Raw genomic sequence first — 16,318 nt, forward strand, 5'->3', positions numbered from 1 at the left:
CGGATCGTCTCAAAACTTGTATTGGTTGTGGTGCTTCTACATTATCTGAGTCATCTATCTCATCATCGACCTCATCATCATTAACATCTCCTCTGTTTTCCTCTGTAGGTTCGGTGACTGAATTCTCTGCAACTCCATTGTTTCCAAAAACACCAAAGTTAATCGTGAACGAACCAGGTTCTTCTTGACTCTCCTCAGAATTATTCCACTTCCAGCTTCTACTTTCATCAAAACAAACATCCCTGCTTACTGTTATTTTCTGGCTTGTTGGATCAAGAAGTCGATAAGCTTTTGTACCAGGTTCTGTCCCAAGATACACAAGCATCCTAGATCGATCATCAAGCTTTCGAAGATGCGGAGCTTCAACCTTGGCATATCCAATGCAGCCAAACACTCTTAAATGCTCAACATTTGGCCTTTTGTGCTTGAATGCTTCATACGGTGTTTGATCAGTCAAAGATCTGGTTCCAACTCTGTTGATAAGATACGTCGCATGTCGTACAGCCTCACTCCAGAGATAATTAGGCATCCTCATATGCTTTAGAATGCTTCGAGTCATGCCTAATAGTGTTATGTTCCTTCTCTCCACTAAACCGTTTTGTTGAGGCGTGTAAGGTGCCATTAGATGTTTGTTAATTCCCTTTTGTAGACAAAAATCTTGAAATTCTTGAGACATAAACTCTTCTCCTCTGTCTGTTCGAAAAGTTTGGATAGAAGTTCCTGCTTCATGTTCAACGAGTGCTTTGAAGCTCTTCAATTTATCAAACGCCTCACTTTTCTCCCTTAAGAGGACTGTCCACATGTATCGAGAATGATCATCAATTAGTACAAATATGTATCTCTTATGCGCAACAGTAGAAGGTGAAATTGGTCCACTGAGATCCCCATGAACAAGCTCAAGTGGACATGATGCTCGAAAAGATGTAGATTTTGGAAACATGTTTCTAGTTTGCTTTCCGAACAAGCACGATGCACAAATCTCTTTGTCTCTCGAAGCATTCGGTATTCCAACAACCAGATCCTTTGATACCATCGTTCTTATGGTCTCGAAGTTGACGTGTCCAAGACGAGCATGCCAATCCACTGAGTTTGTAATACAACAGTCCCCGATTCTTCTGTAGTAGCAGTCTGCAAACATCTTGTGTTATCAACCTCTAAGATAACTTTGTACAACCTGTTCATTGACCTGTTTGCTCTTACTAAGAGATTTCCATCCTTTTCATGCAGAGTGAGGTAGTTTTGTCTCATTCTGACATCACAACCAGCTTCAGTGGCCTGTCCAAGGCTTATGAGATTGCTTCGAAGATCCGGTATGTAGTAAACATCAGTTAAAATTTTCTTTTCTCCGCCTTTTGTCAAAAACAGAATAGAACCCTTTCCCTCTATATTGACTCTCGAGTCTTCACCAAAACGCACCTTGCCTGTCACAGAAGGATCAAGTTTGTAGAACCAAGCAAAATTCCATGTCATATGGTTTGAAGCACCATTATCTAAGTACCACAACTTGTCTGAAGATGTATCAAGTTCTTTCGGTTTTACTTTCTTCTCATTGAGATAGACTACCTCATGCATCATAAGGGATTCAGCTTCACGTGTATCTTCTCCTTCTTTGTCTTCTTTGTCTTGTTCCTCTTGAATCTTGATGAGTTTTAACAGTCGATCTGGACAATCCGAAGCATAATGCCCAATCTTATCACAACGATAACATGTTATCTTGCTCTTGTCTCTTGATTGATATCCATACTCCTTCTGCTGAGAACCGTAATCTCTTTGTTGATAAGAGAAGGATCGTCCGTAACCTCTTCTGCGACCTCTACCTCGTCCGCGGTTAGCTCCCCTGCCTCGACCTCTTTCATGGAAATAAACAGGGGACTGGGACTCTGAATTAAGATACATGAGTTTGTTTTGTCCCTCTTGCGATTCTTCCTCCTCATGAATCCGTTCCACATAAGTTTTCAACCTGCCAACAATATCTCCAAAGGTTGTCGTGTTGAGATCGAGAACCTGCTCCAAGGATGCAACTATATGTATAAACTTCTTCTTCGGTAAACTGTTAAGAAACTTCTTAACAAGTTTGGATTCCTCAATGTTTTTCCCCAAGGAAGCTGATTTTGTAGCTATTTCCGAAAGCTTAGCAACAAAATCATCAATTCTGTCTGTTTCTTTCATTCTAAGTCTATCAAAGTCAGCTGTTAAGGTCTGTAGTCTCGCTTCCTTAACTCTGTCGGCCCCAAGGTTTCTTGTTTTAATTGCGTCCCAGACAGCTTTGGAGGTTTCTAGGTCACCAACTTGTAGAATCATAGATTCTGGTATGGATTGAAACAAGAGAGCTCTTGCTAAATCGTTTTTGTCTTCTTCATCTGATTCAGGATCAATCGTCTCCCAGACTTTGTTAACCCAGAGTGTTACCTTCATTCTCATGGCCCAAACGGTATAGTTAGTATCGTTTAGCATTGGACATTGTATGGATGATGATGATGATGATCCTCCTTCCTTCAAAGCAGGGTTCGTTGTTGCAGTTAATTCACTCATGTCTCGAATGAATCCTTTCGTAATAGAACAAAACCTTTAGATATCAAACCCGGTTGCTCTGATACCAAATCTAGAATATGAATATAAAGATCAAATATAAAACACCTCTTTATTAGCTTTAGAAAAACTAACTCAAACAACTAAAACTTTTGATCTCTCTCAAATTCATAAGTTATGTCATAACTTTGACATCTCTTTATATATAAAAACTCATTCCTAATCCTATTAGGAAAACCTATGCTTAGATAACTCCTAAGCACAATTCAAATTTATCTCTTAACCATAATTCGGTTAGGATAATGACACTTCTTTCTTCAAGCTTATCCAACACACTAAACTTGGGAATGAGTAATTGCAGAGAAGTTTCCTTGCCAAAGCTGAACCACGTGTTTGTGGAGACCAATGTTAACATTTTTTTTCCTTGACAAGGATGAAAAGCTCTCCGAGACCAATCTTAACATTTGTCTCGAGCTTCTCCTGCACAATGATGAAAAGCTCTCTTTGTTTTCAAAGGTGAGATCTTACTCTCTTTTAATTTGCTAAATTTTTTTTATAAGAAATCACAAGTTTGTTATTGTTTACATACAAATAATACAATTTTACAAAGGATCCAGCAAAAAACAAGTTTTGTTTTCAAAAGTTTGAGAATGTACTATTATTATTTATATGTTGAAGTGAAGGTATACATTTTGTTTATACACTTTTCGTTTTAACCAGTGGGCACAAATTAAAGACGTTGTGCAATGCGTTTCAAATGGGGTCGGTTAGTACCCGAATACAACAGACCTACATACATGTACGTAAAAGTTTGATGTATACAAGTTTCTGTGTCACAAATAGAATTTTAATTTTATTCCGCTGTGCAGATTACAGATATGGATCTTAGCGAGTTGTCATTATTGTCACGTAAGAAACCTTTCACTTATGGAAGTGATTCACGCATTTGCTTGTAATTATTGCTGGTTTGATCCGGTTTTTTTTTTCAGAACCTTCTCATATAAGGAATTGGTTTCCCAGCTATGTTTCTGAATTGCAAACAAGTGATGAAGATTGTTTGTCTCCTATAGACAACTGTGAATCTACAAATGTTACAGACTTACCACCGTATACATCAAAGGTATAGCTAGTATCTTTCACCATCAACAACACCAGCGGTTTTTCAAATAATGACATATTCAGTAAATATCTTTGTCATTCATTTGCTCAGGTTAAAGATAGATTTCAGCTGCAGGTTAGAAAACAGATGTTTGTAATGCTGCTTGCTAAAAATAAAAAATAAATGACATTCTTTTGATCAAGGCAGATGACTAAATTTGTGTTCTTTCTTGTTCTTAAATATTAAAAGGATTTCGGTGATGACACTCACTTGGAAGAAGACAAAATATCCAGTACTTCTCTAGAAACTATGAGGAAGGAAGAGTCTGCACAAAGAAGCAATGATGGTGAAATCATTGCCTTAAGGAACAGTGTGAAATATCTAGAAACGGTTGTGGAAAATTTGCATCACCATATCATTCGTTTAGTTGCTAACAATGGCAAGAAAAAAATGTAATGATATAAGTTTATAAGTATTTTCATATTTTCTGTAATGACTTATGTAATTGGTGATGACACTTATGATGTTAGATTATCATTGATATAAGTTTTTAAATATTTTCATATTTTCTGTAGTGACTTATGTAATATTATGTAATTGGATGTGTTCTTAACATGTTAGATTATCAATGACATTTTCCTCTTCACTTGTCTGGTTATTTTATGAAAATGCTCTAAGCGTTTGAAACATCTACATGTTTATATGCAGGCGCCACTACATCACTACCAATAACGACAAGACCATTTTGCTTACTACACGTGAACATGTCTATTTATTACTGTTTTTTCGTAGCTTTTTGTTACACTTTTATTAAATACATTTTGTGACGACTTTTGTTGTGTTTACATTACCTACAACAAAGTTTGCCACAAATTTTGTAACAAATTTCCTACAAATTTTTTTTTTCACCATTCATTACTATATACCTACGATTAGCTACAAGTTTGCTACAAAATCTTCCACCTCAAAATTTGTCACTAATTTGTAACTGACTGTGGATATATTTTGCTACTACTAAATTCGTAGTAATCACCCGTGGCTATATGACCGAGTTTTACTAGTGTTCCCCAACATTCTCTAGTGAATTTTCCATTCCAGCACCGGATTTAAACTTGATTTCTGTTCGTGTACGTAGTTGCAGTTAGATTTTAGTGACTGGTCCAACTAGCTTTAATTTAAAACTCATATATATATATCGTTTTGTTTCGCATTTAAAATGTCAGTTTTCTCTGAATCTCCTTTAATGTTAAATCCACATTAATACATAACTCTTTTTTTTTTTCTTTTTTTTTCAACTAACAATTTGAATATTTCATATTTGAATGGGTATGGTATCATGAACCATGGAATGAAAATGAAACCGTTCGAAATTATAAATAAGTGACACTAAGACATGGGGACATTCGTCGACACCCATTGATCTACTTCATAATTTAAAGTTGGTTAATATCACAACGTCATGATATCACTGTCGGTTCCTGTAATAAATATCGAGAATCCGAGAGTTGTTTTTTAATAACTCCATTTTGGTATATAGACTAATAGTTATCATTTATCAAATATATTAATGTTGGAGCAAATGGATCATGAAGTGAAGGTAGCCGTTGGATTAATTAAGAGCTTTAGAGCCATTAGATTTGAAAGTTTGATTCAGTGTTTGTTAGTTGGTATTAGTGTATGAAATGGGACCGAGTAAATAGGCTCACGTCTGTTGCTCTGTTTCCACTAGCGTCAGTTTCATTTGCACGTTTGTTTCTTGCTTTGTAAGGTTATTTATAGTCATGTCTTTCCTTTGAATGAAGTACGTTTTCAGCAACAAGCCTTAGTACTATTACAAATTGGTATCAGAGCTCTGTTATTGTGAAAACTGAGCGAGAGAGAAAAAAGCACGTGAGTGAAAATGGGAGATGAGAAAATGAAGTTGCCTCAATTCGATGGGCATTGGGATCACTGGAGTGAGGTTATGGAGAACTTCTTTATATCGATGGGGCTGTGGAGTACGATTGAAACCGGTTTTGAGGAGTCATCATCAACAACGGTGCTCACGGCAGAGCAGACACATCAGCTGGAAGAAGTCAAGAAAAATGACCACAAGGTGAAGCACTATCTCTATCAATCGATTGATAGGGTGACGTTCGAGCAAATCTTGGACAGGAGAACCTCCAAGATCATTTGGGAGTTAATGAAAAGGAAGTTCGATGGAAATGATTGGGTGAAGAAGTCTCTGTTGCAAAAGCTGAGAAAGGACTTTGAAGTTCTGGAAATGAGAGAATCTGAGAGTGTGAAAGAGTATTTCACAAGGGTGCTAGCAGTTACTAATCAAATGAGAATTAATGGGGAGATCATGAGCGATTCTAAGGTGGTGGAGAAGATTCTCAGGACAATCAGCGAAAAATTCATGTACGTTGTAGTGTCTATTGAGGAATCTAAGGAGATTGAGAAGATCAATCTCGATGAGCTAGAGAGCTCCCTCACTGTTCATGAACAGAAGTTCAAGAAGGTTGACAAAGCTGATGATCAAGCTCTGAAGGTGACTCATGGTGGAACTGGATCATACCGTGGAAGAGGAACAACACCAAGAGGAAGAGGTCGTGGCAGAGGGAGAGGTCGCGGTAGAGACAAGAGCACGGTGGAGTGCTACAAATGCCACCGCCTAAGACACTTTCAAAACGAGTGTCCAATGTGGGATGAAGGAGCAAACTATGCTGATTTCGATGAAAAAGAAGAGATGCTCTTGATGGCCTACATCAAAGAAGAAGATGAGAAAGTCAACACTGAGGAAACTGCAGAAAAGGCACTAATGGCGTATGCAAAGAAGAATGAAAGCATGAGAAAGAGAGCATGGTTTCTCGATTCTGGATGTTCAAATCACATGAGTGGAGATCGAGACCTATTCTGTCTAATGAATGAAGATTTCAACCATACTGTGAAGCTGGGGAACGACAAGAGAATGCAAGTTGTCGGCAAAGGCAATGTGAAGCTGGCTCTGAACAATGTAGTGTACACAATCACCGATGTATACTACATACCAGAGCTCAAGAACAACCTGTTGAGCCTTGGACAACTTCAAGAAAAGGAGCTGACAGTCATCATACAGAAGGGAATCTGCAAGATCTTTCATGAAGAAAAGGGTCTCTTGGCAGTAAGCCAGATGAGTTCCAACAGAATGTTCATCCTGTTTGATCAGAATGGTGAGACAAGTCAACAATGCTGCTTCCAAGCTACTACAGAGGACATACCAAAGCTCTGGCATGAGCGCTATGGGCACCTCGGTCACACGGGGATGAAGACGCTGCAGAACAAGAGTATGGTACAAGGACTACCAAACTTCGATGTTCAGAAATTCACCTGTTCAGACTGTCTAGTGGGGAAGCAATCAAGGAATCCTATTCCTAAGAAGAGTTCATGGAGAGCCAAATAAATCCTTGAGCTGGTGCATTCTGACATATGCGGACCCATCACTCCCATGACCACAAGTGGTGTGAGGTATGTTCTGTGCTTCATAGACGATCACAACAGGAAAGCTTGGGCATATTTCTTGAAAGAAAAGTCAGAAACATTCAACTGCTTCAAGGAGTTCAAAGCGAAAGTGGAGAATGAAACAGGAAAGCAAATCAAATGCCTGAGAACTGATCGGGGAGGGGAGTTCACATCAAACGAATTCTCTGAGTTTTGCAAGAAGGAAAACGTTCGAAGACAGCTCACCACTGCTTACACTCCGCAGCAGAACGGAGTAGCGGAGAGGAAGAACCGAACCGTGATGAACATGGTGAGATCCATGCTGTCAATGAGAAAGGTACCAAAAATTCTCTGGGCAGAAGCTGTCAACTGGACCTTTTACATTCTGAACAGGTGTCCCACACTCGCTGTTAAGAATGTCACACCACAAGAAACTTGGAGTGGGATCAAACCAAACGTGGAGCAGTTGAGAGTTTGGGGAAGCTTGGCACATGCGCATGTTCCAGATGAGAAGCGAGGGAAGCTTGACGACAAAAGTACTCCATGTGTGTTATTGGGATTCTCGGAGGAATCAAAGGGATATCGCCTGTATAATCCAACAACAAAAAAGATTGTAGTGAGCAAGGATGTGGTGTTCGAAGAAACAAAAGGTTGGTGCTGGGATGAGAATCAAGATCACACTGAGTCTGAGTTGAAATGGAATGATGATGATCAGCCATGGGGAGAAAATGACAGTGACGGAGAAGAAGAAGTTGCAGAACCAGTGACTGTTGCAGAAGAAACTCAAGAGCAACCACATGCAACAGTCAGGGAGGGAAGAAGACAGACGAGACCTCCTGGTTATCTCAGAGACTACATCACCAACAATGACGATGCTGATGCAGACGATGAGGTAAACATGGTTCAGCTCAACTCTGATGATCCTTCAACGTTTGCAAAAGCTCAAAAGTGCATCAATTGGAGAAGGTCTATGGATGCAGAGGTTGAGTCGATTGAGAAGAATCGCACATGGGAACTATCAGACTTGCCTCATGGAGCAAAATGCATTGGGGTAAAATGGATCTACAAGACAAAGCTAAACGAACTCGGAGAAGTAAGCAAGTTCAAAGCTCGTTTGGTGGCCAAAGGGTATGCACAAGAACACGGAATAGACTACACAGAAGTATATGCTCATGTTGGACGCATGAACACCATCAGAACCATTGTCTCAACCGCAGCTCAGAAAGGTTGGGATATCTTTCAACTGGACGTCAAGTCAGCTTTTCTTCATGGTGTACTCGAAGAAGACATCTACGTTCAACAACCAGAAGGGTACGAGATAAAAGGCGAAGAAGGAAAGGTGTACAAACTGCACAAAGCCCTGTATGGACTGAAACAAGCCCCTCGGGCCTGGTTCAGTAGGATCGAGGAGTATTTCACCAAAGAAGGGGTAAAAAATCCGAAAAAGAAGAAACTCTCTTCACCAAAAGCAACAAGCAAGGTAACCTCCTTATCTTTAGTGTATATGTAGACGACTTGATTTACACTGGAGATAATGTGGCAATGATGAAGGAGTTCAAGCTGTCGATGGAAAAAGAATTTGATATGTCTGACCTTGGGAAGATGAGATATTTTCTAGGGATAGAAGTGTTGCAGACAAGTCAGGGGATTCACATTTCTCAAGCTAAGTATGCTCTGGAGGTCTTGAGGCGCTTTGAGATGGAAGATTGCAACGGAGTTCGCAATCCGATAGTGCCTGGATTCAAGATTGACATGGATGAGAGTGGTGAAAGGATCGATGAAACATTCTACAAGCAGATCATCGGGAGTCTCATGTATATCACAACAAAGAGGTCGGACCTGCAGTTTGCTGTAAGTTTGTTGAGCTGCTACATATCAGGACCAACAAAGATGCATCTTCAAGCCGTCAAGACGGTTCTGAGGTATCTGAAAGGCACAATGGACTATGGGATCTGGTACATAAGAGGAAAAGGAGAACTAATGGTGTATACTGATAGTGACTTTGTCGGTGACGTTGACAGCAGGAAGAGCACCACATGATACGCTTTTCTTATGGACAACGCGGCTGTAGCATGGCTGTCAAAGAAGCAGCCGATAGTCACACTCTCCACAACAGAGGCAAAGTATGTTGCTGCATTAGCTTGCGTCTGTCAAGCTATATGGTTCAAGAGGATTCTAGGAGAATTGGGCTACAATGTGGGAGGAAGTACTACCATCTACTGTGACAACACCTCGACATTAAAGCTTTCAAGGAACCCAGTTTTTCATGGAAGGTGCAAACACATAGGAGTTCGATTTCATTTCTTGCGTGACATGGTGAAAAATGGAGAGATACAATTGGAGCATTGTGGTTCAGAGGAGCAAGTGGCCGACATCTTTACCAAACCTCTGAAGCTGGAAACCTTTGAGAGACTAAGGAGTGAGCTTGGAATTTGCTCAGCAAGTGATAAGCTAAGTTTGGTTCACCAAGCTTAGTTTAGGGAGGTTTGTTGGAGCAAATGGATCATGAAGTGAAGGTAGCCGTTGGATTAATTAAGAGCTTTAGAGCCATTAGATTTGAAAGTTTGATTCAGTCTTTGTTAGTTGGTCTTAGTGTCTGTAATGGGACCGAGTAAATAGGCTCACGTCTGTTGCTCTGTTTCCACTAGCGTCAGTTTCATTTGCACGTTTGTTTCTTGCTTTGTAAGGCTATTTATAGTCATGTCTTTTCTTTGAATGAAGTACGTTTTCCGCAACAAGCCTTAGTACTATTACAATTAACACAAGATCGATTGAAATCCGTAGTTATTTGAATAGAAACGAGGAAATCCAAATTTACATGGAAGCTTTATTTTAGAGGTAGGTTTATTGTTGTTACGTTTCTACCAAAAAAATTGTTGTTACTTGTTAATAAGTAATAACCATCACGATCACATTTTCTGATCTTGTATAAAACTGACGTAATATAAACTGAAAAACAAAAATGAGACTACTGAAACGTACTGGGCACACTCTCTTTTCGACTAATTTATGACTCTGCGTGTATTTGGAGATTGAATGCGACTTTTAGTGACGTGCAATATATCCATTTCTTGCAATATAAATCAAAATCGTTGAAATATACTACTAGTAAGGTTTTACATTTACCATATTTCTATAAACCTTGGGACTGGTTTTGTTTGACTAAGCTGTTGGATAAATTAAAAAGCTTTTACTTTTATCATTTCATGAATGCCGCATAACATGTAAACATAGAAACCGTACAATTCAAAGCACTAATTCATTACCAAGTTAGTATTAAGTAGAAATGTAACTTACTGATTTGTGCTAGTGTACGTTAACTTTTTTTTGTTTTAGGGTCGTTATTGCACTAGATATATTGCCACTACCTAGATTCAGTTGAATTTTTTTTAATACCAAAATATTAAAACTTCCAAGGGAAAACCAATTATTCAAAACTAGGCATATTTTACAAGCTCGGAAGCTAAATGCGTGAATATTAACACATTTTGAAGATATTGGAACATCTTCATACAAAGATACGAAATGTGGAATGATGTCTTACCAAATTGCTATACTTTGAACATAATACTAATTGATGATAATTGAAACTTATAAAAAGAGGACAAAACCAAAGAGAGGCGTGGGGGAGTCACGTGATGAGCATTTCCCACCCGATTCAACTATTTTAGCTTTTATATTAGTGTGGTCCATTGTCTCTAATTAGTTCTCGCATCATTAAGTTTCAACAAAACAAGCTTTAACACTACTAGCTATAATTCCACATAAAATTGGTATATTTTTAAAAGTTCGACTATAAAAAGAGAGTAATAGATAGATTTGGTTCGACTCGAGTTGTGTGCCCAATTGTTGGGAGACCCTTGATCCAAACAACGCATGTCACATGTGCCTGTGCCACTTTCTCATCCTTTGACATTATTTCTTTGGTTCGCTTTACGTTTCCATGACTCCCTCGTCTACTGATAAGTAGTCAACAACAACACCCAAAACTCGCCTAATCTATTGACTTTATAAAAGGCCGTAGTAGTAAGCAGTACACGCCTTTCCTCTAGGCTACTTCATCATCGCATCGCAGCCCTTGGCTCTAAAAGCTCTCGTCAACGTCGAGTATGATTTTCTTTTTTCGAGAGTTATCGACTTTTGTTATGTCATGAGGGAGAACTAACAACTTATACATCTCACGGGACTTGAGCTGGCCCCCTATACATTAAGTTTGTTGCATCTGTCCCATTGAAGTCTTTTGTGACCTTTTTCCCGTGAAAGTACATCATTTACGTGAAGGGTTCAAATTTAGTAGACTGGATTAGTCTTTATTTCTTTCACATAAAAAAAAAAAAAGAAGAAATAAAATTACATCAAACATACAAATAATGAACAAGATATGGAAGCACAGACCAACATATCATCCCGTGATTAAAAAAAAAACAGCAAAGATGATGAGTTGGTCTTAACACCGGCACACCGTGGGATAAAGTTACATGACGATCCGGAGGACAGCAAGACCAACGGCTGAGATGGATACAAGTGTACCAATACAGTACTTGATCACCTCGTACTTGGCTGCTTCCAACTGAGCTCTCAAAGTGTGAATCTCCTGAGAGGTTGAAAACAGATAAGATAACAAAAACATTAACACTTTCTGCTGCCAAAAACAAACAAAGGCACATAAACTAGAGGTGAGAATACTTACACGGTCAAGCTTGTTTGTAAGGTTACAGGTTTCGGCGTTTTGATTTTGTAACTCATCTCTTATCCTCCTGCGCCATCATATAGAAATGTCACAATTTTAGAAGATTTTAAGACCTAGGAACAACCTTTAAAGGAACAAAGAACGAAGGTAGTCGTTTCTCTGACCCTTTTTCAAGATTTAAGTCCAACCGTTGTCCTGCTGTGACTTTGTCAATCTCGTGTCTGCAATGTTACTGCAACCGTCAGTTCACTGATCTAGTCTATAGCAGAGCCAAACCTTAGAGGTTTATTAGAGAGCTGACCTTATATCAGAGCGGATTCGCTCTATGTCATTACGGAGTTTCTCATTCTCGTGTTGCAGCAAAGAGAAATGGTGGTCCTATACATAACAATCATTCAGAAACCAAGGTGTCACTATAAGAGGTAGAAGAGCAGCGGTATTCAGAGATTGAGAGCAAAGTACAAAATTGTTCACTGAAAAGTGAAAACGCAACTTACCAGTGAACTGTTAATCTCACTTTTGAACTTGGATAAGTTTGATTCCTGCGTCATTTCAGCCTACCAGAGACGCAAGAAGATCAAAGTTAGACCGAATTTAAGCTGCTATAACCGGTTCTTACTCTTTGGAAATTGATGTTAGAACAGAGGCTTGTCATAACAGAAAAAACTTACTTTCTGCATCTCTCCCTTGGAGACAACCAACTGTGAAACAACACCTAAGCTATCGTTAAGAACTTCAGTTATAGCAGCGGTTATTGCCTCAGCTTGCTTTGAAGGCAGGCCTTGTGCTTCTAAGCTCCTAACCTGAAAATAAATCACATACCAAATTCTTATTCTCCTTTGAAACTATATATCTAAAAATAACGACTAGCCATTTTTGCAACATAGGGAACTCTGTGAGTCTGGTCTTAAATCGAACCATTCTATTGTCTCATTTCAAAATCAAGGAAAATACACAAATTGTTCTACAAAAATTTCCTGTTTGCACAATCTTGCCTAGGAATTGACTAAGAGATGAGACAATTCAAAGCAATTTGTGTTAAAAGAGAGACCAGGAAAGGGCTATATTACCAAGGTTTCCCATTGGGTTTGATAAGCTGAGATATGAACTGTATGAGTCAGGTCTAGAATATAATCATACTATCGTCTCATTTCAGAATGCACAAATTGTAAAATGAATCGTTTCACAGAGAGTCTCTTGCCTAGGAATTGACTAATAGATAATAAAAAAAAAAAGACAATTCAAAGCAATGAGACATGGGAAACAATAATGATCTAAAGAAAGAATCAGCAGATCACTATAGGTAAGTAAAACGAACAGAGCAAGAAATTATTACCAAAGCGAGTGTATCGACAAGAAACAAACGCTTCCCATTGGTTTTGATAAGTTGAGAGATGAATCTGGCGTGGAATTGTCTGTAAGGTGAATATGATACTAACGGCAAAGAAGAAGAGGAACGAATCTCGTGGTGATCGAACAGAGTCTTGTCAAATGTCGGGTTTGGAGAACCACCGATTGATCTGAGGGTTGACATGTTTACTACACCTGAACTAGTTCCTCCAAGTCGTGCTAGCCGGAGATAATTCGCGTAAGCAGCCATCACAAAAAAATAAAAATAAAAACTGAAAATTTCCCTAAATTGATTCGCAAAATTGAAACCTTTCGATGTTAATCGACCCCAAATTTTGGATCGGGAAATAAATAGCTGTTGGAAGAAAGATCAATAATAACTAGAGGAAGAGTTTCCCAATCGGGTAGGCATGCAATGGTCAAAAGGAAAAGTTTAGAGAGAGAGAGAGAGAGAGAGAGAGAGAAAAAGAAGAAAACTTGGAAGATGGGTTTGGTTAGTAATTTGTTCTTATGAATATTCTGTTCTGTTCGTGGTGTCATCCATGGAAATCGCAGCACCATCAAAAGAAACAGACGGACGACGATGAATCATGATAGTTAGAAAAAGCGTGAGCCTTTTTTGTCTTTCCCTAAATGGGCACGTTTCCCAACTCAACCTCTCCTCTACTTACTCCACGTGCTAATTTATCTCTAAACTAAAACTTCCCACACTTGACCCTAATATGCTTTATCTCTGAAATGAGAATGTTACATAAAAAACTGATAAACTAACTAAATTCGTCATTACCTCACTTGGTTGTTAATGTTCTCATTTGAGTAAAAGAGATAAAGCATTCTTGCAAGAGGTCAAATCTTATGTTTAGTCTTAGGTTAAAAAAATACATAGGAAACTAACTGATAACCTACTAGATTCGTCATTACCTCACTTGGTTGTTTATGTTCAAATACTGTAGTTCATATTTTATGTTCTGTCTCAGGCTAAGACTCTTAGCAATCGAATCGTTTGAGATTTCATCCAGAATAAAAGTGGCATAAGAATATTATCAGTAAACCAAAACTGAGGAAGGTGTACACACTACTGTTCTCGTAGCCATAACTAATCACTTTGGGACATGGCCTGCTTAAAGATATCAATACAGCCATTTTTTTTTTTTGTTGTTGCTTTTATTTTTTGATAATTTAAGAGAAGCCAAAAAGTGTCAAAATAAGATTCATATCCTGTCGTCTGTCACCTGTGCTTTTTTTTTTTTTTTTTTTTTTTTTTTTTTTCTTTTCGTTTTTTGGATTTGTCTCTCTCCACATCTAATGTAAAAAGTTTCTTCATTTTGGTCGCTTTCGATATGGGTCCAAGGAATCGTCCACGGTCTCTTTCACATAGTTACCAACTCTCTTCATGTTCTTCATCACCCCTGATGCTACAAGGCTTGCGTTTCTCGTGAACCTGATACATTCCCACGGAAATGAATATTGTGTGTCACAAAAACAATGCTCATTTCATGACTCACATACAACGATCTATGGTAGATAAGAGTAAGACTGATTAGTTAAACTAATTACTGAAGTAGACCCAAGAGTTACCTAACTTTGAGGTTTCGTATTCACGCACAATCAATTAGGCAGTCAAGTCAGATATCAATACCATCCATTAAGCAACAACAAGTCAAATCTTAAAGGTAGACTGTCTCCAGCTAAAGCAAAAGCTCTTTGCTTACCTGGTTAAGAAGCCGTTTTCTGTGTTTGTGGCTGGCACTGGTTTATTGTTCTGGTGCTGAGGCAGATCCCGAGATTCTATACAACAGAAAGACAAAAACAATGAGGAAACAAGAGACAGGACTCAGTTACATTGCCGTGAACTGGTGAATAAGAGCAGAGTCGGTGTACCGTTTCTATTTTGAACACGGGCTGGAACTGGAACAGGAACAGATGAAGTATTGCCAGAAGCTGCTTTTCTATCTGCTAGTATCTGCAATAAACATAAGAAAACAGAGATTGGAAACAGTACCAAGTAGACCACAATCCTTGCGAGTGGAGTTTATCAAGTTCAAAATATGTATTCAGTGTTTGCAGAAGATGATACTGTCTTTCAAAAATAATGCATACATACACATGGACCAACAAAAAAAAACAAGCAGAGAAAAGAAACTAAATAGATTGACAAGACAGCCTAACAACCATGGGCATAATTATCTAACTCTCAAAAGCAATGTAACGAATATTCGGAGAAAAGGGATATGAATGACAAACCTCAAGGCCGACACAAACAGGAAGCTGAGTCTTTGTATGTTGCTTAATGGTAGATGAGTCTTTCTCAGTCATGTAGACGGAATACCCCAAACAGCCATAGTAAAAATCTGCTAAGGTCCTCCCTTCTTTAGAAGCTTCAGCTTCAGATTGTCCAACAACGTAATCAGGAACTACAAAGTTATGAAATATAGTCATTACTGAATGCAGAAACCATGAGAGCCAAAACAAAGAGTAATAACAAAACACCATCTCAATTCAGAATTCGTGATACAAAATGACAAGCTATAGCTATAGTAAAGCATACAGGCTTTGTTCTGAATCAGAATCTATCTCTCAACCAAATCATAAAACTAATTGCAAGGATAAGAACCAAAACTAGCCGTAACCAGTTTCGGCGATAAGTAAAGGTTTCAATTACATGGACACTAATATAGCAGAAGCAGCCATAGATAGGTCTCGGGTTCTCAATTATACAAAAACCAAATTAGGGAAAAAAATTGAGAAGCACAGCGATCAATCAATACCTTGACGGAGAGTGCGAGGGATTCCGACGCAGCGAGGGTTCTTAGATTTGGATTTGAGAGTGGATGAGTAATAGAGATAGCCTTTGCACGATCTTCCTTTCTCCAGAGATCCTCTCTGTTGTTCCGGTTTCTCTTCCATTACCGTCCTCGTCACTTCTTCGCTCGAGCCTTCGTTCATCGTCAAAACCTTCCCCTTCGTTTCTTTTTCGCGAAATCTCTCTCTAACTCTCTCGCTATGTGTCTCTCTATCTATCGCTCATCCTCTCAAAATTGTCGTCCGATCTGCTCGCGGGGTATTGTTGTATTACGGCGGTGCCCTCCATTTTCTCGTTCCCATTTTTTTGTTTTTTTATTTTCTAAAATTAATTATTCACTAAACTATTTTGACATGTTAAAATAAAAATAATGGGCCGAGATCCATTA

At 38.6% G+C, this 16,318-nt stretch overlaps 3 protein-coding genes across 4 annotated transcripts; 1 reads left to right on the top strand and 2 right to left on the bottom strand.

Moving 5' to 3' along the window:
* The first annotated feature begins 2,886 nt into the window (after positions 1 to 2,886).
* LOC104780941 (uncharacterized) lies at positions 2,887 to 4,202 on the top strand. Of its 2 annotated transcripts, XM_010505488.3 has the most exons (6): positions 2,933 to 3,045; positions 3,250 to 3,328; positions 3,399 to 3,438; positions 3,519 to 3,649; positions 3,740 to 3,763; positions 3,878 to 4,202. In XM_010505488.3, exons 1-6 carry the CDS (start codon positions 2,963 to 2,965, stop codon positions 4,082 to 4,084), a joined length of 564 nt encoding a protein of 187 aa, XP_010503790.1. In that variant the 5' UTR covers positions 2,933 to 2,962; the 3' UTR covers positions 4,085 to 4,202. The 2 variants fall into 2 exon arrangements, with proteins under 2 accessions (XP_010503791.1, XP_010503790.1); XM_010505489.3 differs by lacking the exon at positions 3,740 to 3,763 and having other exon boundaries at positions 2,887 to 3,045.
* Positions 4,203 to 11,335: 7,133 nt separating this feature from the next.
* LOC104780943 (protein FMP32, mitochondrial-like) lies at positions 11,336 to 13,851 on the bottom strand. The gene is made up of 7 exons (XM_010505491.3): positions 13,114 to 13,851; positions 12,449 to 12,580; positions 12,275 to 12,334; positions 12,079 to 12,155; positions 11,942 to 11,998; positions 11,778 to 11,844; positions 11,336 to 11,681 (listed from the first exon to the last, which is right to left on the bottom strand). The coding sequence occupies exons 1-7, from the start codon at positions 13,375 to 13,377 to the stop codon at positions 11,562 to 11,564; spliced, it is 777 nt and encodes a 258-aa protein (XP_010503793.1). The 5' UTR covers positions 13,378 to 13,851; the 3' UTR covers positions 11,336 to 11,561.
* A 294-nt stretch (positions 13,852 to 14,145) lies between these two features.
* Positions 14,146 to 16,267, bottom strand: LOC104780944 (uncharacterized). Its single transcript, XM_010505492.3, has 5 exons — positions 15,896 to 16,267; positions 15,372 to 15,541; positions 15,009 to 15,090; positions 14,840 to 14,915; positions 14,146 to 14,568 (listed from the first exon to the last, which is right to left on the bottom strand). The coding sequence occupies exons 1-5, from the start codon at positions 16,071 to 16,073 to the stop codon at positions 14,448 to 14,450; spliced, it is 627 nt and encodes a 208-aa protein (XP_010503794.1). The 5' UTR covers positions 16,074 to 16,267; the 3' UTR covers positions 14,146 to 14,447.
* Between the last annotated feature and the right edge of the window lie 51 nt (positions 16,268 to 16,318).

The sequence above is a fragment of the Camelina sativa genome, chromosome 4 (assembly GCF_030686135.1).
Source record: "Camelina sativa cultivar CO46 ecotype springtype chromosome 4, ASM3068613v1".
In the NCBI taxonomy this organism is placed as follows: domain Eukaryota; kingdom Viridiplantae; phylum Streptophyta; class Magnoliopsida; order Brassicales; family Brassicaceae; genus Camelina; species Camelina sativa.

Coding starts and splice junctions, on each gene's coding strand:
- LOC104780941 (XM_010505488.3), top strand. CDS start 2,963: ATGAAAAGCTCTCCGAGACCAATCTTAACATTTGTCTCGAGCTTCTCC. Junction 3,650..3,739: donor TACCACCGTATACATCAAAG/GTATAGCTAGTA, acceptor TCATTTGCTCAG/GTTAAAGATAGATTTCAGCT. Junction 3,764..3,877: donor AAGATAGATTTCAGCTGCAG/GTTAGAAAACAG, acceptor AAATATTAAAAG/GATTTCGGTGATGACACTCA.
- LOC104780943 (XM_010505491.3), bottom strand. CDS start 13,377: ATGGCTGCTTACGCGAATTATCTCCGGCTAGCACGACTTGGAGGAACT. Junction 12,156..12,274: donor GTGAGATTAACAGTTCACTG/GTAAGTTGCGTT, acceptor TGTTATGTATAG/GACCACCATTTCTCTTTGCT. Junction 11,845..11,941: donor GACTTAAATCTTGAAAAAGG/GTCAGAGAAACG, acceptor ATGATGGCGCAG/GAGGATAAGAGATGAGTTAC.
- LOC104780944 (XM_010505492.3), bottom strand. CDS start 16,073: ATGAACGAAGGCTCGAGCGAAGAAGTGACGAGGACGGTAATGGAAGAG. Junction 15,542..15,895: donor CCCTCGCACTCTCCGTCAAG/GTATTGATTGAT, acceptor ATAACTTTGTAG/TTCCTGATTACGTTGTTGGA. Junction 15,091..15,371: donor CTGTTTGTGTCGGCCTTGAG/GTTTGTCATTCA, acceptor TGTTTATTGCAG/ATACTAGCAGATAGAAAAGC.